The sequence below is a fragment of the Lissotriton helveticus genome, chromosome 4_1 (genome assembly GCF_964261635.1).
Source record: "Lissotriton helveticus chromosome 4_1, aLisHel1.1, whole genome shotgun sequence".
NCBI classification, from domain to species: domain Eukaryota; kingdom Metazoa; phylum Chordata; class Amphibia; order Caudata; family Salamandridae; genus Lissotriton; species Lissotriton helveticus.
In genome coordinates, this window is record NC_136063.1 from 70651503 (window position 1) to 70674468 (window position 22966).

Consider the following 22966-nt stretch of genomic DNA (forward strand, 5'->3'; position numbering starts at 1 on the left):
ATACTTTCTGTATACATACCGCACATCTTGCTAGGTTTCAATAGAGGGAACCAAGACTTCCAAGACGACGCACTGACCAAAGACACTGAGGCTCCTGCAAGCAGACGCTCCAGCTGACAGTAGTCTAACACATCCCTCATGGGATGTCCGACTCGAGACCAGGATGGGTTCCCACACTCTCTCATTTCAGGTAATGGGGTTAGACTTTAATCCTAGAGGGATTCTTGGCTTCACACCTACTCACATGCTAGGTACACTTAGGAACATCTAGATAGGCAATGTAGAAGTTAGTATGTTATATTCATGTATGTATTCATGATTATTGCAAGATGGTAGAACTGTACTATCCTTTTATTCTCACTGTACTGCTAATCATATATATCTGCTACTCTTTTAACGGTTATTGCAGCACCTCTATTTTACACTAGAAGAACAATTATGCAATAAATTATTATTTTAAGAAGCACAACTGTTTCTTCTGTGTAACTATCTGAGACCGAATAAGTGAGGACGAGTGAGTGAGCGAAAGCTAGTACACTGTTTCCACGATCGTGGGGGATCAGGGTTGTCATGTTCTGAGATTGCCAGAAACTATTCTCTCCCCGTTAAGAGAAGATTCCATTGGCACTGTGAGCTAGTTAAAACAGAAAGACTAACATTCTCGGTGGGGGTGTTCAGAGTCAGTCTGCCACCAATCCTACAGTGTATTATATGCAAACATGCAGGTCCTGTATGGGTAATATAGGAACTACACAACAGCAGCAAAGGGTGATGCCCATACTTGAAAATGCAACAGAGCTACCATGGTGATGTTCATACTTGAGAAATACAACAGAGCTACCATGGTGATGCCCATACTTGAGAAAGGCAGCAGAACTACCATGGTGATTCCAATGCAGCATACCTACCATGGTGATACCCATTCTTGAGAACTGCAGCGGAGTGTGATGCCCATTCTTGAGAAATGCAACAGAGCTACCACGGTTATGCCCATACATAAGCAATGCAAAGAGCTACTATGTTGTTACCCATTCAAGGGAAATGCAGCAGAGCTGCCGTGGTGATGCCCTTACTTGAGAAATGCAACAGAGCTACCACAGTTATGCTCATACTTGAGCAATGCAAATAACTACCATGGTAATGCCCATACTTGATGAATGCAGCAGAGCTACCGTGCTGATGCCCATACATAAGACATGTAGCAGACCTACCATGGTGATGCCCATTCTCAAGAAATGCAAAGAGCTACCATTGTGATGCCCATTCGTGTGAAATGCACAGAGCTGCCATGGTGATACCCTAAATTGGGGAATCCTGGCAATGTGTATTTCAAATGAATGGGTAATTGTAAAGGTGATTGTATACTGGCACCCAAAGCCATGTCTTTGACAGGTAGGAGTAATATATTTTTGAGATAATCATGAATCAGAGAAGGTTTTTACAGCTTCCTTTCTGGAACAGGGGACCTGGTAGTTCAGGCCGTACTGTCCATTTGAGTAGCAGTCTTCAGACATGTTCAGATATTTCTGGGTTCAAACTGAAGTGGCATGGTGAGCAAAAAACAATGGATTGGGATGTGGCTCGAGCAATTGCCAGTTGCTGAGACTAATTCAATCATTCCATCCATCACCTTGTTGGTTTCAGAGTGTGAATATAATCATTTCTGCTATGTTTCAGGCAGGATACCTTTATAAATATAAAATATGGACAACATAGTAAATATAGCTAACATAATCCTGCACCAGGCAGCCCCGTACCAAACAATGGTTCGAATGTACAAGAAGGGCAGGCTTTGGTGCAAGACATCATGAGTGGGACATTGCCAGATATGGTGTCTGTAGCATCAGGAGGCAAGAAGTAGAGGACAGGCTGCTGGTAATAAATGTCAATGATGGTTTAAAATATGGTTTAAACCCGATGGAGATGGATATCAAGGGCCCCTTTTTTCACTCTCAGATCATTCTAACTCATCAGGGGAAGATTCACTACAGATATGTGAGGACCCTTTTTGGCACAACAAATAGGTGGTAGAGTGGAATTAGTAGCATAAGTCAGGAAGAGGAGACCCCTGCAAAGCATAATAAGATATCTAGCTCCGGGAAAATACATAATAAAACATTACCTGCCATGTTATCGATACCAAAATGGCCTGCAGTCTCCGGACAACTCCCAGGGGAAAAGAAGTGTGAGGATGTCAACTATGGGAGTATACTAGGAAGAGGGGACACAAGACATGATCAGGACATTCCAACAGAATGCCCAGGCGAAATTTCGCTAGCAATAATATATGAAACAATGATGTCGCACAGAGAAGAAAGTCGGGTGGAAAGCCAAAAAACCCAAGGCGCTTGTAGAAAACTACAGAACTCAATCCGACTGGTGGCTTTATCCTGTTCAGAGATCACAGAAAGGATTTCCAAAGCCAAGAATCACATTTCCACTCTTGAAGACGAAATGATTGTACAGAAAGCAGCCACGGATGCGGAATGATACATCCTGGAATCTTGAGGACATGGAAAACCGGCTCCGGCATAATAATTTAAGAATTAATGGTGTACCTGAAGGGGATGAAGGCGAATACCCCAGGAAGTATGTGTTGAAACTTTTTATCAAAGCCTTCCTGGAACTGACACAGTGGATATGGGACATGGAGATTCAACGTGCTCATCGGTTCCCCTTCTGGCTGAAGAATCAGGCGGGATCAAATTAATCGAATAGGAGACCTAGAGCTATTCGGATATGTTTATCCAACCCTTCTTTCCAGACAGGCTCTATATGACCTGGCCAGGCAAGATAGACAGGGAGGAGCATCAGGAATCGAGTTTTTTGTTCGTCTAGATTTTTGTCATGCTACGGTGGAAAAAAGGTGGCAGCTACTGTAGTAAATTAGTCCATTTCAGGACAAAGGCGCACACGCATTTCTTTTAAATCCAGCTACATTGAAAATAATATATAAAGAAAAGACTAGATTGTTTTACATCTGTGCTAAAAGCCAAAGAGTATTTACAGGAAATTAAGCCCTAGAGAACGAAATGTTTGTAGTCTTCTAGGTTCATGCTAAACCGTATTCTAGATTTTTGTTTATGGCTATTCCCCTTTAGTTAACTGTTTTTCTCAAGTTTTTGTTTAATAAACATGGTTTGGGGTATTGGTGAACTGGGGAGATGAGGGGGAATAGGTGTTCTTTACGAGGCTCTCCATCACTGTAGACCTATGGGTCTACCAGCCTCTAAGTTGGGGAGGGTAGGAAGGGGGCTTTGCTGGTAGAGGAGGCAGTCGAGGGGAGGAGGAGTGGGATGTCTGTGTGGAAGGGGGCTTCGCTTCCCCGGGGGGTGGGGAAGGAAGGGTAGAAATTGTAAAAAAGCCAGTAGCTAGTGCAAAACTTATAAAAGGTAAAGAGATTTTGTTAAGAGAGAAAGGGAGTGTTTTCTGTGGTACTGAACCAGGCTAAAAATGGCACCCTTGTACATTTAATGTTCGAGGCCTTAATGAAAGGGCCAAACGGCAAAGAGTGGCACAAGAAATTAGGATTATGTCCCCTGATGTTGTCTGTATCCAAGAGACACACATTCCATGGAGTAAACATAACATTCTAAAGGAGTTAGGGTATAAGCTTCTAGTTTGTACCTCTCAAGGTACTACCACCAGAGGCGTCGCTAACCTCGCCAAGCATAATTTATTAAAAGTAACTAAAAGTCTAGCAGACCAATATGGCTGCTGGGCTATGATTGAGTGTGTAGTTGCTAATGAGAATTTTACAATATGTTCTGTTTATGGCTCTAATAATGATGAAACTCAGGTTATTGAATATTTGAATATAGCATTGGTTGCCTAGGCAACTCCCTTGATATGGACGGGGGACTTTAATATTCAATTGGGAGAAGTGACTCATGGGCCATGAGATTGCATGCTGTAAAGCTAGGATAAATGAGGAATGGGCCAAAGACATAGCAAAGAAATACCATCTTTTCAGGAAGAGAGTGTTATGGGTATGGCGAGGCAAATAGTAGATACTTGGCCACGAAAGTTAGCTGTACGGAGGCTAAAAATACCATTACAGCAATTGAGGATTCGACGGGGAATATAGTAGAAACACCAGAGGTGCGTTTGACCGTGTCTCCTATGATTTTTTTTTTGGACAACTTTGAGGTGGCAAGAGTTCGGAACTGGATTTATTCAGGCTAATAAATCTATGTACAGATCCCCAAATGCGCAGGTCTGTGCGCTGGGACTTCGACCCCCATAGTAATATGAAGGGTTACTCGACAGGGCTGCCCCTTCTCTCCTCTGTTATTTGCATCATATATTAACCAGCTTCTAAACTTATTGGAATATAGGCTAAATACACAACTAAAGAGCCTCAGGCAGAAGCAGGTTAATATTTTAGCATACGCTGATGATATAGCAATAGTTTCCCCGGACTCTGCCACCACATTGGTAGAGACAGAACAAGTAGCATCAATATATGGGATGAGCTCAGGCTATAAGTCAAATTTGGCCAAGACACAGGTTATATGTACAGACCAAGCACACTTTAATGATCAGAGGGTGTTGAAGAAGGCAACGTATCTGGGGGTGCATTTGAATGCGTGCCTTGATGCAATGGTTCTGTCCAATTGGTAGTCTATGTTACGCAAGATGAAAAAGAAATTAGATAGGATGGAAGGCCTTTCCTGGTCAATGCTGGGAAGATGTAATTTCTTGAAAATGAATGTTCTCCCAAAGGGCCTTTATTTTTTCAGGGCGGTCCCATTAGAAATTGCAGGGAAACAGATTCAGAAATTACAATCTACATGTAGTAGCTTCTTGTGGGCCCAGGGTAAACCCCGCTGAGCTATGAAATTTATGACCCTTCCGCGAGTACCAGGAGGCTGTGCGGTTCCCAATTTTCAGTATTACTATTGGGCATGTTTCCTACAACATATGGAAATATGGAATATCGCATATTTTCCAGATATTATTGGATTCTACAGCAGAGAGAAGTTTTTATAAGATTCTTGAGCCCAGCTATTACAAAAAAATGCGCTTCTAGGTGGTCCTGGCAGCTCATAAGGCTTGGCTTCAGATTCGGAGATATCTGCAAATTAATAGGATTAATTATTACACCACCACGGATACTCCAGCTCTACTTCCCTCTATTTTTTCGTATGGTATTATGAATAGATGGAGATGTAAAGGCATTCATATTCTAGGAGACTTAGTAGACAGCAATGGTGTTAGGACATACGCTTTGTTAATGTCTAAGTATGATCTCCCTAAAGCAGATATTTTAAAATACCTGCAGATTCGTGACTATTTGATTAAAAGAAGCGATGTTTCATGCCTAGCACAGAAAAATAACTTACTAGAGGTAGTAAAGGGATGGAGGAGACTCGGGGATTTATACCAAGCACTTGATGTAGAGGAACAGAATGCTAAATGGAACACCAAACTGTTGGAGGAGGAAATATCCTACAATAATCTATTATATTAGCTGATAAACTTTTAATCTCCTCTAGTCTCAAAACTCAACAGTACAAGACCATGTTTAATTTGTATTACACACTAGCAAACATTGCTCACTGAGGGGGTGAATGAAGATAAGTGCACTCGGTGTGGGATGGATCAGGCAGATATAGTCCATACTTTCTCTACATGTCGACAACTGAAACAATTAATTGATATGATGCAGACCTTCTTGACGGAAGTTACAGAGGCACAGATTATGATAACCCCTACAGTTATGTTACTGGGGGTATTAGAAGCTGGTGTGCTAGCACAGGGAATGTATACATTTAGATATTTAATACATATTGCTGTGGCAGTGAATAGACTATGTATAGCATCACTGTGGCGGCAGAAAGAACCCCCCACCTTTGAAATGTGGAGAGGAAAGTTGTATGCTATATGTAAACTGGAAACTAGCCTTTATGCCATCAAAGGGTTACAGAAACGGAGACTGGGTATTAAGATCTGGAGGCTCTTATTGAGCACTCAACATCTGCAATACATTAAGATGATCCTCGGAAGGCCTCTATATGATATTACTCATCTTGGTGTCACCCCCTGGAAACTTACTTTATATACTCATTGTCATAGAGAATGGAGGAAGTATCCGATTTGGAGGCATATTATCAAGGGCCTTATCTCTGCATTTTTGTCTTTAAAAGCCAAAAAAGCAGAGATGAAAGTTTTTCCCTATTTACAAGGCGGTGCTAACATGCATTAGCGCATGTTAGTAACTGTTTTCCCGACGACTCACTTCACATCTCTAAAGAGATGCAAAGTAGGTGTTTCCTCCCAAAACAACACAGGAATCATCGCCAACTGCACTCCTTCCTATTATCAAGCTGGCCCAGGATACTAGTACCAACATGAAAATCTGCGCTAACCGCGGATATCGCCGTAAGCTAACGTCTGCAAAAATCCAGACTTAGCTATACATATAATGGGAGGTGGATGCTACGGCTGAATCCACATTTCCCTATCATCAAGGTTTTCCCTATCGCTGCAGGAATATCGCTGGATTTTCAGCGATATTCCTGCATTTTGCCACTATTGCTGGAATATTTATTGCCTTGGAGAAACGCGTTGTTAATAACGCGCTATCTGGGTGATAGATTCAAGCGATAGACATTGATAAATGCAATAGCGCTAAACGCGATTTGCGGTGTTTTTCGCCGTTTGTCATTAATATGCCCCTTGCTTTTTTGTTTAATTTGTACTGGTGTTGCAACCTGTATGTTTTAGGAGTAATCAAATTGTATAATGCTCTTTGTCTTCCTCTTTTTCTTTGTTAATATTCTCCAGCATTCATGGGTTATGCATATGTTTTCTGCAAATGGCTACTTGCTAAAAAAATGAAATAAAATATAAATAAATAAAAAAAAAAGGAAGGGTTCTCTTTCAGTACAAAACCTATGGCAGACACTATGTACTATGGTGAAAAGGTGTATGCACCAGCGTTAGGGAGAGAGAAGGATGCTACCATATGTCTTTGGATATTTTGCCATTCGCTCTCTCCCTTTCATGCAACACTGCATTTTTGGTTGTTGAGATGTGTTGCCTGAGCCTTGAGTAAATATACCCAACAGTCTTCGATAGAGCGAAAGTAGGGCTAATAGACCTCAGGTCACACGAAAAGTGGAAGACTTTTATCTACTTACATATATATTTTTTGTTATCGTTATGCACCTTTTTGTCAAGAAACAAATATTATATATTGAAAGGTCTCACGTTAAAACATTTTCTTTTCCTTGCATTCTTTCTGGCTATATAGGAAGAAGTTTTATTGTAGCCTTCACTCAAACTGTGGGAACTCCAGCCACCCTCACACTAGTGCTGAGCAGTTATGATGAGCCATGCATGGTGCAGATCACAGTCCCCTCTCCACCCTACAATCAGACTGTCCTCCTTGTGAAGAACAGCACAACAGAGGTGTTCCTACCTTCAAACTACATGCTCATTCAGGGTGAAAGATCAAGGAAGCTGGTGACGGTGAGCTCAGATGCAGATATTTCAGTCATTGCATTTAACACAGCTTACGGCACTGCTGATGCCTTCGCCTGCCTCTCCAAACAAGACTTGGGCACAGAGTACTTTCTTTTCACATCCGTAGGTTGGTTTGGAAACTATTTTGCTGTTGGCAATGGCGAAGATGTTGAGACTCAAGTCAATATTACAGTGTCCGGCTCCTTACTGGTTGATGGAACCAGATATGAAGACAAACAGATGGTCACCATCACCCTGGCTCCACAGGAGGTCATTCTGCTCAGTGACGCTAATGGCCTGACTGGCACCAGAGTTGTTTCCTTAACACCTGTGGCTGTTTTCAGTGGTAGTATATGTTACAGCTCACCGTCTAGTTACTGTGACATTCTAATCGAACAGCTATATCCCCTGCACAGTTGGGGGCAACAGTTTGTTGTATTTCCGTTGATGACTAAAGAAGTGAGAGACGGTATTATTATCATCGCTGCAAGACCAAACACCACAGTCACTCTTCGTACTGAAAGCACCACCCTAAAGTACAGCCTTCAGCCTGGGTCTCACATTAGCATGAACTTACAAACAGGGATGCTTGTGGATGCGACTGAGCCAATCACGGTCGGATATCTCTTCCAGGGAGGCTACACCACATTAGGATTCCTTACCGATCCTTTCATAGCAACCGTTCCACCCAGCAACTTTTCTAGGAGATACTACAAGTTTGTTACCAATGCCTTTTTTTACAACTACCTATTTATTGTGTCTCGCTCATCCTCCTCGTCATCCGACTTTCTTCTCGACTACAGACCACTAAGTGATAATGTACCGACGGTGCGGCACCTGGAAGGCTTCACAGGTTGGGAAGTGAATTTAGGGAAAATCGGTGGGCAACATGAAATTTTCCATCAGACGGAGACATTTGCAATTTATGTATATGGAGTTGAATCTTATATATCTTACGGATATTCACTTGGCCAAGCGGAGTTATTTTCAGGTATTGAACAATTACATTTTATATATATTTGCCATTTTTAAAACGATTCTGATGAAATTTGATCTGTGAAAATATTTTGTTTGTATGCAGGTTGTATGTATGTGCATTTGTAAAGCACAACGCTATCTAGAGAGCTATCTAGAAAGGAAACAAGTGCAGAATGTAGGTCAGAGCCCACAATATGATTCAGGATCTTTTACAAGAAGCAGAATGTAGAGGGAGGTCATGGCCATCAATTCATCGTAATGCCTGGGGTAGCGGAAGTGTCTTCAAATTCCCCTTGACCTTCACTTTCACTCACAGATATGTTTATGCATACACACTGTCATACACAAAGATCCTTGAGCCAGGAGTATAAATAGGTTAGCTTTATTCAAGTTGAGTTGCAGGTCAAGTTCTTAAGATGTAAATATGAAACCCCACCAGGAGTGACCTCCCTGTCATTCAGCCTGCCTGCCACCAACTGCCAGCTAACTGACAGGCCAAGTCCCCAACATTCCACGATGTCACCAAGCATTCTAGCAGTGACACCATGTGAGCCACAGAGAAATCCCAGCCAGGGAAAAGAGACATAGATCAAATATAACACATCTCCTTTCTTTAGGGAAATAACAAAAGTGAAATTAGATTAACCAACATCAACAACTGTGTACACATCAACATCAATGTACACCTACTTTCTGAAAATGAAGCATTTATATTGCAAAAGAAAACATTGGCATTACATTCGCAGATAATTAATCCCATCCCCCTGCCTTAGGAAACACAACACAACATAACCACCTTGAGGACCAATACTGGGACAAAGAATGCCCCACAAGCTATATGTAACAAGGTACACTCCACCCTGTGAACTAATTTGGAGAACTTTCTTCTCCGTCACCACACATATAACAGGGTACACACCACCCGGTGAACTAAAACCGGAGTACATTCTGTTCCGCCACCAAACATGTAACAGGGTACACACCACCCTGTGAACTAAAATTGGAGTACTTTCTGCTCCATCACCACACATTATAGCAGGGTACACACCACCCCATAAACTAAAATCGGAGTACATTCTTCTCCGCCACCAAACATGTAACAGGGTACACACCACCCTGTGAATTAAAATTGGAGTACTTTCTGCTCCATCACCACACATGAAACAGGGTACACACCACCACATGAATCATATTTGGAGCACTCTTTGCTCCGTAACAGGGTACACATCACCCCCTGAACCATTACTGGGACACACATAGCCCCACAACCAAACATTGAACAGGGTACACATCACCCTGTGAACCATTACTGGCATACAAACTGCCCCACAACCTACATGTGACAGGGTACACACCACCCTGTAAACCAAAATTGGAGCACTTATCGCTCCGCAACCTACATGTAACAGGGTATACATCATCTTTTAAAACAAAATTGGAGCACCTATCGCTCCACAGCCAACATGTAATATAGTACATAACATCATGTAAAACTTGACATAACCACACAACCCTCTCGCAAAATGAGAAACCTCCATAGCAGTTACACGACCCCACAACCTCCCCGCAACAGGGAACCTCTGTATGAAGGGGCACTTAATTCCACAACTCTTTGAAACAAAACTAGGGCAAAATTTCAACACCTCTCCTTAAAACAACAATTTCGTCACAAATGTTAAGAAGAGAAAACAATAAATATGTCGCTCCGGTGAGCGATCTCTCACCCGAAGTCCTCCTCACACTGAGTCCTTTCTTTTTATGAGTTACAAGTTTGTGCTACTCAATGCGCTGGTACACCAAGTTCACTGCCATCACCTGGGGCACACGAGAGATGCACCATACAGGCCCACAAAATATTATGCTTCCTCACCATTTTTGACCCTCAACTGCGCCACCGTCCCAAAGTGTGCATGAGTTGAAGATAGTCTCGAGATAGTCTCGACGAAAGTCTGTAACGTCGAGACAAACTGGAGGCCACCGGAGAACTTCAAAGCTCAGGAAACTTTATTGGGAAAACTTGTACACCACAGCGAGATTTGCAGAGAAGAAGTGAAGCAATATGGTGCCACGCAGCATACGCCGCACCGGGTGGCTCTCGTCACGTTATTGCTGGAAAACGTCCTTAGGCAGCAATGAAAGGTGCAGACGTCACAGAAGGCTCTCCAGCTGAACCGCGTGAGTAGCACGTGAACAGTTTAAATTTTGAATAACTGCGCAGCCGTTTGTGACTACACTTTTAAAACTTGCTTTTAGCGTTTAATACAAAGGTAGACTCACCCCACAAAAAAACAGTATTTCACCGATACCAACGCAGGGCAGCGCCGAGCAGTGTTGCAAAATGTGACATGAGCTGTGCTTGTTTGTTTGTTCACCGACATTCATAAAACAGCAGCATAACTGTTTCTTCATCATAAACATACTCTCTGCCAAGTCAAATAAATTTGTAAACGCTGGTCCTCCCCACCAAGCAAAAATGTTCATCCAAAAGCAGTCGAAACCTCGTTCATCTAGTCCAGCAAGGGGAGAGTAACCGTCAATGCTCTTTAAAACACACTTCAAATATGTAGGATGTAGCCTCTCTTCTCTCCATAAAATTGGTTTCACTTAAGGCAACTCACCAAACTGCTTAACAAGCTGTGGTTATTTTAAATGTAAGTTCACATGAGTTACAGTTTCCTTCAATACATGTCGCTGGTGCCACTTCCCAAGCACCAGCTACTGCTGCCAATTTTAAAAGGTAACTCTTCCCAGACAGCAAACTCCACAATGGTTGCACATGAGCCAGAAGAAAGTAAAATGCCCTGGGCTGCAGGCTGTCCAGATGACAACAGACACTGGTGGGGTTTGAGCAAGGCGTTTCTTCTTCAGTAAGATGCTTAGTTTTAGTAGTCTCTTTTAATCATAATCTCTCCTCAAAGCTGTAGGTTCTTTTCACTAGTTCCAGTTTCTCTTGACTTTGTAGGTTCCTTATTCCTTTCTCTCTTCTGCACCCTGTAGGTTTTTTTCAGTATAAGCTCTTCTCTGTAAGTTGTAAGTTCTTCAAACGTTGCCAAAATGTTATATACAAAAGGTCCTTGAGGAGTATAAATAGGTTAGCTTTATTCAAGTTGAGTTGCAGGTCAAGTTCTTAAGATGTAAATATGAAACCCCACCAGGAGTGACCTCCCTGTCACTCAGCCTGCCTACCTGCATTCTAGCAGTGACACCATGTGAGCCACAGGGAAATCCCAGCCAGGGAAAAGAGACATAGATCAAATATAACACACACACATTCACGTATACACACACACTTTGCCTACACATGCACACGCATACACACACACACACACATGCACTTACATAAACACATTCAAAATTGCAGACATACTCACAGAATATATACATTTGAGAGCACTTTTTTTTACCTACCTAAGCTGCCAGGAAAAGTCACATGCCAGTGATAGGCTTTTAGTGCATACTGGATTCCTTTGGAACCTTTTGATAAATCAAATGTCTTCTACGGCAGTTGCTCAGTCGGGAGATGTTTGCCTTGGTGGACACGGTGATAGCAAATAGACAAAATCTCCAAATACATTTAATCAATGGGAGTACTCAGGATAAGAAGGTCCCATCAGATCATGCAGTAACTAATAAGTGCCAAATATCTTGCCACATAATTGTAACCTTAGATCCCAAGAGAATGTTGGTAAACGACCCTCGATTAGAGAGTCAGAGGTCAGAAAGCGGAAATGGCAAAGAACCCCTGGCGAGAATCAGTACCTGGATTACAAAGTTAGTAACACAGAGAGAGACAGCCCAGTCACCCCAGGTGAATAAAAAGTATTGTAACACTCATGCACCCAGGGAAACTTTCTTTGGGGGGGGCCTTAAAACCCCCCAAGATAAAGTCTTTAGCTCCTGGCTTGCTGAGATCTGTGTTTCTGTTTCAGTGCAAATTAAATGATACCTTTTGAAACAGTTTTCAACTAAGACGCTAGTCCAAGGTACTTTAAAATGCCCTGAAAATTCCTTCTGTCATATTATCTAAGATGCCCTTCAACACTTTCTGTACATGATATCCAGTCTTATTGAATAACATTGACTATTGTTTTCTGAAATGTCCTATGGTAAAGTTGCTTGTAAGTCTATTTCAGTTAGAGCCCAACCAATTGAGAAGTCTCGGCTACACCCTTGAAAAGGGCACATCAAACGTATTAGTTTCACAGCTATATGTATGTATGTATATGCTATTTCTACATCTAAAACCTATTGAAAAGACAAAGGAGTGATGCACATGGACAAAACCCGCATAAAGTCAATAAGTAATAGGAGACAAATCTGGGTTGTGGACAGCTAATGCATTGTGATGTATTGTACTTTTAAGACGTTTGTCATCAACTTTTCCCTAAACTGGAGATGGATTAAGGAGGCCCTGATGAATATTAGAATGTTGTTCCAGATCCTGGGTGCAAGGATGTAAAAGGGTCCCTTACTTATTATGTTTTACACTGCTTAGTCTACAGATTGATTGGTTCCTGGCTGTGGGTGTGCTAAGAACCCGCCAAAGATGGCGAGCTTATTTGCCAGATAAGCAGGATGCTGGTTGTGAAGACTGTAAACGATGCAGCTGGGTTTGAAGATATTGTTGCCTGGCATGGGGATCCACGGGAAGTGCCTTCATGATGGGGTAGATGTGATCATATTTCTTCTGGCCCTGGATGAGACGTGCTGAGGTGTGTAGGATGCCCTAATAGCTTCAACATGTTGAACACTGATGTATACATTTTTTAACGCTTTTGAATTTGTGTATTCCTGTGCCTAAAATGTAAGTTCAAAAAAGGTTGAATAACATTACATTAAGAAGTTTTGCAGGATATAAAATAACCACTATGACAGAGAATTGTAGAACAGCGACCTCGAAGGGTGAGCTAATAAAACCATAAGTTGCATAATGTGTGACTTCTAAGAAAGGACTCACTGCTAGACTTTCCTATGAAATGGATTTGTCCTGTGAAGATTGATTTCCAGAGGAATTAAATCCAACTTTAGAAAATAATTAGTTGGACTAAAAACAAATAGTCTAATCCTCAACACGAATAACTAATTTTGTCTTCTTCAAAAAGTTCCTATAAAACCTGTTTTTCATTTCTGATTTGACCCCCAATCATCCGCTGAAATGCTTTAGTTAATTTGGCTAGTAGGTGGCTCTTCCATATTTGCAAAAGTATGACTGCTACAGCGCCATTTTACTTCTTAATACACTGCAGTCCCTTCACCTTCAACTTGGTAAAGGGCAGCAGCATAAACATACTCTGCTTATTACTCCAAGCTTGTTTATTCTCTATATAGAGTCCTTACTTAAATATGCCAAAATCTTTCAGTAAATCACTGCTTGAATGTTGACATGGGTGGTTTGATTTCACGCAGTGCATTGTTGCCCTATTCCATTTTGTATGTTATAGGCTCATTTTCAACTGATACCAACAATTAGGGATGGCTGTTCGTTTTTTCTTTCCGCCTAGTGCACATGTTCAGTGTCCTTATTAGAGGTTGGAAGATGCACACCTACTTGATGCCACTACATTGCCTGGAGCAAGTTTCTCCATGCTAAAAATAGACCACTCACAACAGAGCTACAGTATCATCCCAAGTAGTGAAATTCTGCTGGTGTTTACTGGTGCTTGGCACTAGCACTTATCCCTAAACATCAGCACTTATTTAAGACAGCCTACCATATGGTGGCACTGTATGTTTAAGCAGTGCTCTGCCCTAAAGAATTGAACAGTCATTAAAAAAATAAAAATACCCAGATCCAAACCATGCTTTCAGCTTGAATAATCCTAAACACCACGCTTGTATTGTGTCATGCACAGTATGTGACTGTGTGGACAGGGACAGCGTATGGTGCCAACCACCATGTCCTCCAGAAGAAAATCTTGTGCCCTGGCATATACATTTCTAAACATTAGGCACTGATAGTGCCCATATATAGGAAATGCAGCATAGATACAATAGTAATTCCTATTTTGGTGATGCCCGTGCATGAGAAATGCAGCAGAACTACCATGGTGATAACCATGCTAGAGAAATGCAGCAGGGCTACTATTGTGATGCCCATTCTTGAGTAATGCAGCAGTGTTACCTTGATGATGCCCATACTGGAGAAATGCAGTAGGGCTGCCATGGTGATGCCCATCCTTGAGAAATGCAGCAGACCTACCATGGCGATGCCCATACATAAGAAATGCAGCAGAACTACCATGGTGATGCCCATGCTTGAAAAATGCAGATGGGCTACTATTGTGATTCCCATTCTTGAGAAATGCAGCAGAGCAACCATGACAATGCCCATCCCTAAGAAATACAGCACTTTTGCCATGGTGATACCCATTATTGAGAAATGCAAAGAGAAAACATGGTGGTGCCTATTCTTGGGAAATGCAGCAGAGCTACCACGGTGATGCCCATGCTTGAGAAATGCAGGAGAACTACAATTTTGATGCCCATTCTTGAGAAGTGCAAAAGAGCCATCATGGTGATGCCCGTACTTGAGAAAAGCAAAGAGCAACCATGGTGATGCCCATTTTTGAGAAATACAACAGAGCTGCCATGATGATGCCCATAATTTAAAAATGCAGCAGAGCTACTATGGTGATGGCAATTTTTGAGAAATACAAAGAGCTGCCGTGATGATGCCCATTCTTGCAAAATGCAGCAGAGCTACCATGGTGATTCCCACTCTTGAGAAACGCAGGAGAGCTACTATGGTGATGCACATTTGTGAGAAATACAGGAGAGCTACCATGGTGATGCACATTTGTGAGAAATACAGGAGAGCTACCATGATGATGCCCATACTTGAAAAATCACTAAAGTGGAGGGTCCAAAGTTCAAATACTCTTTGTATAGAGATAGTACACAGTTTGGTTGGCGTGCAATGAGGTATCGTCCTCTGAGCCTGGACGTGGAATTCAATAAGACTGTTGAGTTTCCCCACTGGGAAATATCCCTCAAGAGATACCATGATGCCATAGTTGTGCCCATTCTTGCATATGTAGCAGATCTACCATGGTGATGCCCATTCTTGAGAGATGCAGCAGAGCTACCATGGGGATGCCCATTCTCAAGAAATGCAAAGAGCTACCATTATGATGCCTATTCTCAAGAAATGTAAAGAGACACTGTTAGAAATGGGATCTTTGGTTGGCTAAGGCTTGCGCCAAAGCTGGGCAGAGACCACCACTCCAGTTAGGGCAAGGGAGTTACATGCCAAAGATAACCCCTGCTCACCCCTTTGGTAGCTTGGCACAAGCAGTCAGGCTTATCCCGGAGGCCATGTGTAAAGCAATTGCGCACGCACACAGCAACACCATCCCAGGCACACCACAAAATGAACTCCACACAAGGTTATCTCAAAAATAGCCTTTGTATTCTCATAAGACATTAGCATCGTAATCTCATAATATACATTGTGCCCACCTTGAACTAGGTCACTTTTACTAGAGATTATTTACACCTGGCAGGGCCCACTGGACCACTGTCTGAACCATCACAAAGTGAACTTAGTAAAGTAGGACATCACATAAACATACAACCAGTAATCACTGGTAACCACTGCACTCATCATCAGCCTGTAACATAAACCATATAAGGCACAGTAAAGCATTAGGCGCCAAATTACATTCTGCACCAGCCTCAACACATTATGCAATCATCTCATGAGTCTGAACGTAATAGACCCTAACCTCCTAAGCATACCTCACATTAGGAGTAAAACTCACAGTAGGAAATAATCTCACTAACATAAACACATTACGCATATAATCTCACCCCAAATGCATTTAGAGGCATGATTCATAGTAGATTATCACATTTCCTAATATTACATAAATCACTGACCTCCTGTTCAACTAGCCTTCTCAAAGGGGCACAAACGCCCTTTGTCCAGAATGTCAGGGCTGCTGCCTATGCAGCGGAATCCAAAAGTGCGCCATTGCGCAGACCTAAACATTGCAGCTGGCACTAAGTGCTGTGCAGCTGTGAAAGTACTGGCAGAGGAGTGCATCTCACTCCTATCTCATCTCTCAATAATGCCCCCAAAGAAGGAGTGGCCTAAACATACTTGCCGGGCAGCTGTGAATGAAAGAAAGGCCTGGGCACCACTGTGCCCGTCTGTCCCCCTCAGGGACTCTATAAACAAAATTGAGCCAAAATGTTGCAGTTGCCTGCTATGGCGGTGCAACTGGGAATACAGTACGGGAGGCCCTGGTATGATGGTGCCCTCGGAGCCCCCCTCTGGGGATCTAAGGAAATAATTACCCCCATTGTGGCGGTACCGCTGTAAATACTAAAAGAGGCTCCGGCACCTTTGGCCCCGTTGTGGAGCTGCCCCCTATCAGGCAGGGACTGCTCAGGAACATGGCACTGATGCTGTGCCTCAATGCGCACAACACATAGAGCCCTCACTCACCGGCTCTCTTGGAGGTGTCTCTGTGGCGATCTCCTGCTTCGCCCAGTCCCGCACTGGAGCAGCTTCTCTCTGGCTGCACTGGGAACCTCTCCGGACTCTCCTCTGACTTCACCCGGGACCCCTTCTGAGACCCGGGATTTCACTCTGGAGCAGAAAGGCTCCGGATGGATCCTCCTTCTGCCTGCACTTCTTTCTTCCAGCTGTCGCTCCTCCTGGAGTCAGGTAGCTTGCCTGACTTCCGGGTTGCGCTGCGGCGCATCCCTTTCCTCGGCAAAGTGTGGGATGGGCACCCGCCATTTCAAAGGTGCCCAATGCAGGATGGCACCCACTATTTAAGTCAAAAGAACCTAGGAAACATGCGGGGTGGGCACCCGCCAGTTCCATATGCATAAAGCAGGGTAGGCCCTGACTCGGTTTTGGGTAAAATGCGGGGGAATCCCTACGTCGGGATTCCCTCAAGATAGGCTGCAGCTCCGTGCTGCAAAGCCCCCACTCGGCTCTTCCTCTGGGCAAATAAAATATAGCTCTCATGAGGCGCTAGGAGCCACAGCTCCTTGGTAAATGGTCCGGCAGCAAAAAAAGAGAATAAATCCTTGAAGTCCTTAGGGAGAAAGGGGTAATGCAGGCAAGTCCTTCTTGCAGCCCCCCTGGGCCCCAGCAGCAGCACGCCCCAACAGGATCAGCACCAAGGTAGGGAACAACATCATGGGGTCACAGCCCATATATTTATATCAACATTTCCCTTTGTGTCACAGCACAGGGCCTAGGGATACCAGTCATGACTGGTTTAGGCGGATTTGGAGGAATTTGTTTTCAAAGCTCCTCTTCCCCTTTGTCAGGTGGTGGGTCAGTGATCAGACACACCACAGGGGCTGGAGCCAGCATTGTACAGCCTGGGCACAGTCCTAATCAGCGTCAGGGGATTATCCCTCCCACTACTCTTAGCCCAGGTGTCCCATTCAGCCTAGCTGACTCATCCTGGCCCTCCAGGAGCCACCCACACCTCTCAGCTCCTGTCAATCACAAGCCAGACATGCAATTCCCATCAGGCAGACATATTGCACACAGAAATGCCAACTTCTAAAAGTGGCATTTCTCCACCAGTCACCATAAATCTGTGCACACCATTGCGCAGCATTTATTCTCAAGAGTTCATACATACTAAACTCAGCCCTGAACTCCTCTCACACCAGGAATTACCATGGACTCACTTATCCCCAATGCATTCCTGTGGGAGGGCAGGCGAATCTCACCACACGTACACAGAGAGCACGCACAATTTACACTGGACTATAGTACTAAAGTGCCCAGAGGCCTAAAACCACTACCACCATGTTAGAGCTCAAGGCAAAAAGTTCAGGGATGAACCTAGCAAAAAGGGCCAAGTCCAACAGATATCATTGTGATGCCCATTCGTGAGAATTGCACAGAGCTACCATGGTGATACCCTAAACTGGGGAATCTTGGCAAGGTCTATTGCAAATGAATGGGTAATTGTAAAGGTCAGTGTATCCTGGCAACAAAAGTCATGCCTTTGACAGGTAGGAGTAATATATTTTTGAGATAATAATGAATCAGAGAATGCTTTCACAGCTTTCGTTCCGGATCAGGGTGCCTGGCAGTTCAGGCTGTACTGTCCACATGAGTAGCAGGCTCCAAACATATTTAGATATGTCTGGGTTCACACTGAGGTGGGATGGTGAGCAAAAAACAACGGATTAGGATGTGGCCTGAGCGATTGCCAGTGGTTGAGACTAATTCAATAATTCCTTCCATCACCATGTTGGTTTAGGAGTGTGAATATAATCATGGCTGCTAAGTTTCGGGTAGGATAGCTTTATAAATATTAAATATGGACGAAATAGTAAATATCGATCATATAATCCTACTGATTTCAATATTGTTTCATACTAGACGACGTACACTTTGAAAATGTGAAGTTTCTGGTTTTATTCGTAAAAGGTGTGATACGTGTATTTTATTCATGTTATACTTTTAAAAGCAGCCCTTGCAGCCCTTGCAGCCTGCTACAGAAAACTTGTGTTTTTTGCATGTTATCTTTTTAGTTGTAAATGGATTACATATTCCCTTCAAGTCAAGTCAAGTCGAAATTTTGTATAGCGCACTACTCACCCAGAGGGTCTCAAGGCGCTTGAGGGAGGGGGGTACGTTACTTATCGAATATCCAAGTTTTTAGTTGTTTTCTGAAGGAGAGGTGGTTCTGTGTAAGTCGGAGGTGGGTGGGGAGAGAATTCCAGGTTTTGGCCGCCAAGTAGGAGAAGGATCTTCCCCCCATGGTGGATCTTTGGATGGATCTTCAAGTTTATGTTCCATAATTGAACTGTGCAATTTCAGAAAACCTTTGCACAGAAATTAAGTTTTTTTTTAACCAATGTATCTGATAGGTCAGCTTTACAGCTCATCTGTATCTATAAATATATATATATAGTCACTGAAAAAACAATAGATTTCAGAGACATTATAGTTAGGAATTAGCATTTTAAAAACATTAGAAATTCACTGAAATAAACATAGGTTTGAGGGGTGTTATAGTTAGCTGGACATTTCACTCGTACAAAACCTCTATTATAGTTAGTTCTTACAAAAAATGAAACTAGGGGGGTATGCCCAAATGACCTCCTATACCTGGGCACAGAACATCACGGATGGGTAAAGAAAACATGGTATGGAGGGAATAATCACTCATTTATTCAGTCAAGGCACCATCAATTACCCTGACGTTTTCAATATATCTCAGAAATCATTATAAACAGTTCAGCAGGATACACATACTATTCAGCGGGACAATGGGACAAAAAATAATTATTCATAACAAAGACATGAAAAATAATATACGTACAACATAAAAAATACACAAATGATTATTGCAGTATCAATATAGTACATATACACAATATAATAAACCTATACAAAACCCTAACATATACAACTGCTAATGCACACTCCTTAATCTAGGTGATACACTGTGAGGAAGTCCTCTTAGTGCCAGAGTTATCAAACCTCCCTCTTATTCCCTAATATGCACCTATAATCTCATGCCAAAAATATAATTAATTGGACTCCTCATATATCTGTCGAAGCGGTCGCGTTTCAGCCCACAATTGTCAGAACCGCTATACCTGATGTCAGCGTTTGCGGTATACATGCATCACAAAAGAGTCAGGAGTTCTCTAGTTACAGTACTTGGACTGATTGGGTCCACTACTGGAGACAGAAGATATCCGCCGGAATGGAACAGGAGGTGGGCGTTCTAGTCTCTGAGGGCACAGCTGCTTGAGAGTTAAGGTGCAGCGCGAGCGTTTTAATAACGATGCACTTCACCGAAGTTTCCCGCCTGGATGGTCCTGTGTGAAGAAGCGCTTGCCCCCTTTTAGAGATTCTAGTCAGAATTAGTATCATTGTTTCCCCCTTAAAATTCCCGGAGAGCTGTTGACAAGATTAAGTCCAGCGCGAGTTTATTTTCCGAGGTTGAAAAAGCCGGAGCTGACATTGAACGAGCCTCGCCTCGTCAGTCAGCGAGAGCAAGATATTCAGAGCTAAGTAAAAGAGAAAAGATACGTAATCCAGGAAATAATCTTTCTTGTGTAACTCTTTGGATGTTTGATGATGATAAACTGTGAATAGACGCTAGAAAGCAATTAGGAGAGATTGTGGCTTATGAACAAGAAAAAGACTACCGAAGGCAAGCAAGGTTAAAATAAACTGTTTATCCTTACCTGAATGACGGTCGTGATCTCTTAAGAAACCTGGGCAAGCCAAAGACATAATTCAGGAGAGAAGACAGAGATAGAGAGTAAAGGGAAATTAGTTTTCTAAGACTAATGAAGGACTACAGAACTCTTACTGAAACAAATGTAAATATGTAAATACTCACCAGAGTAGCAGTAGCGTTCTTCAAGGAAACCTAAATAAGAGAGAAAAAAGGTTTAACAGGAAAAAGGACAAATACAGAAACCCATTTAAAAGAAAGACTCCTCAGTTAGTGAAGTAAGTGTAATTACTATATTAAAAATATTAATTAGCTAGGATAAAATCGATAAGGAAACTAATATTATCATTTTCTTTCACCAGTAACAACTAACTGATGAGGAAGATAGAAAAAATCATTTAAAAATCAGAAGAGCAGCTAAGGTCCAGGAGAGCAAGGGTGGGTGAGATACACAGTAGAGAAATTCTAGTTTTAGGGTAGAAATGTTAGATAGTAATGATGCATTAATTTACAGGTTCCACTGACAGAACAGATGGTGTCCGCCGACCACTGACGGAAGGAGCCTTTCTGGACCAGTCTCTTCTCTGTTTATTATTTTATCCAATTTCCCCCTTCCCTTAAGGTAATGACTAGGAGGTTCTGAGTATAGACCTGCTGGCATTGCCGAGAGGAATTTGGGACCTAGCATCTCTGTTCCCGTGCAAGAACTGGTAAGATTTTAAGGTGTTAAAACTTGAGCTCTGACAACAATTTCTTTTGGCTTCTTCAGGCCAAGGGTACAAATTATCTGTAATCTTCTCCGAACTCTCAATCACAACAAGAGTTCAACTCCCCTAGGGTATATTACCCCTTAGCAGGGAGATCCACAATCCCACTCCTCACCTTTGGAGGTTCAATCTGCTGTGCTTGAGAAAAAGTGGTCACCCTCCGGTCACTGGCTTTTCAATCACCTAATCCTTTTTTCCTGCCATAAAGGTTCTCTAGTGTCTCCAAAAACTCCTTGTAATCACCAACGCGGCGAGAGTTACAAGGAGTGTTTGGAGACACTAGAGGAGCTGTCTGACTGTTTGTTTAAGTGAGTAATTAAAAGTGTCTCACTAAATACACGGGTTAGTCTAACTAATCTACGTGAATGTGTGCATCACTGTCTCTGTTGTTGTATAACATGCTGCATCAGTTGGTCACTAACTATATGAGTGTCTATATTACTTATTGATTAGTTGGCCGAGTATTTGTGTGGGAGACTGAGTGTATCTGTGGTTGGGTGGGGGGGTTGTAACTCTATTCATAGATGTGTGAGTGGTTGATTGTCTAGGTGTATGGGTTTAAGCAGAACTAACTGTAACAGAGGAATTTCTATGGTTTTGTACGAGTGAAATGTCCAGCTAACTATAACACCCCTGAAACCTATGTTTTTTCAGTGGATTTCTACGGTTTTTTAAATGCTAGTTCCTAACTTTAACGTCTATAAAAAGTTTAGGAGTAGTAAAGTTAAGACTCCTAACAGTTGGACTCCAAAATGGCTTCTGTGAATACCGATGTGAGAAGTTGGCCTGGTATATGATGTCCACTATTCTAGTGGGCACCGTGCACCAGACCAATCGACCCTTATTGATGGTGGTTGTATAGTCCACCTTATAGAAAGCTATCCTAGTGGTAGCAATGGCGAGCAGTCTTCAGGCTAAGACTTCAGAGAGTGAATTAAGCTGGTTGTTTTACCAATTATAATCTCTTGAGTACCAAATGAAGTACACCACACAAGGTATATATCAAATATATGTGTATTTATTCTAAGCACAACCCCTCTGGGCTCTTTATGAGGTCAGAGGTAAAAGTACAACACAAGTACCTTAATTAGCATACAATAAGTGGCACAGTACACATTTTGCCCTAGGGGCCTCACAAACCATATACTAAAATAGTGGTATAAGAACCATGTGAGGAATAGAAAGCAGGCCTAGGGCCTGGGGAATCGCTAGGGCTTCTAGGAACAACCAAGGGTTAGGATGTAGGAGGCCCACAGGAGACGCGTGCAGTGTCTAAACACAGCTGCGGGTTACCTTTGATTTTCTATGGGAAACGAATAAGTTAAACATTTACAATTTAAGGACACTTCTAGGATAACTATGAAGGAACCCTTTTAGACTTATATAAAAAAGAAAGGAGGTCTCCTAACTAGTCCAATCAAGGGACAAGGAGCAATGAACAGGTAACAGAACAAGTCCCTATGTTTCCATAAATGGAGAAAGAAGTAATATGCATCCACAAGTAACTCAAGAACCCCTTAAGTTCACCACCTCATTTCTCATACGACACAAATACAAATTAAAATAAGGTCA

At 42.5% G+C, this 22966-nt stretch overlaps 1 protein-coding gene across 1 annotated transcript in view; it reads left to right on the forward strand.

Annotated features, from left to right (window-relative positions):
* Window positions 1–22966, forward strand: part of LOC144827874 (IgGFc-binding protein-like) — a 43403-nt gene that overhangs the window by 14668 nt on the left and 5769 nt on the right. The window contains exons 2-3 of the mRNA XM_078686038.1: window positions 746–768; window positions 7259–8461. Coding sequence (XP_078542164.1) covers window positions 746–768; window positions 7259–8461 — 1226 coding nt within the window. The remainder of the gene's footprint in view (window positions 1–745; window positions 769–7258; window positions 8462–22966) is intronic.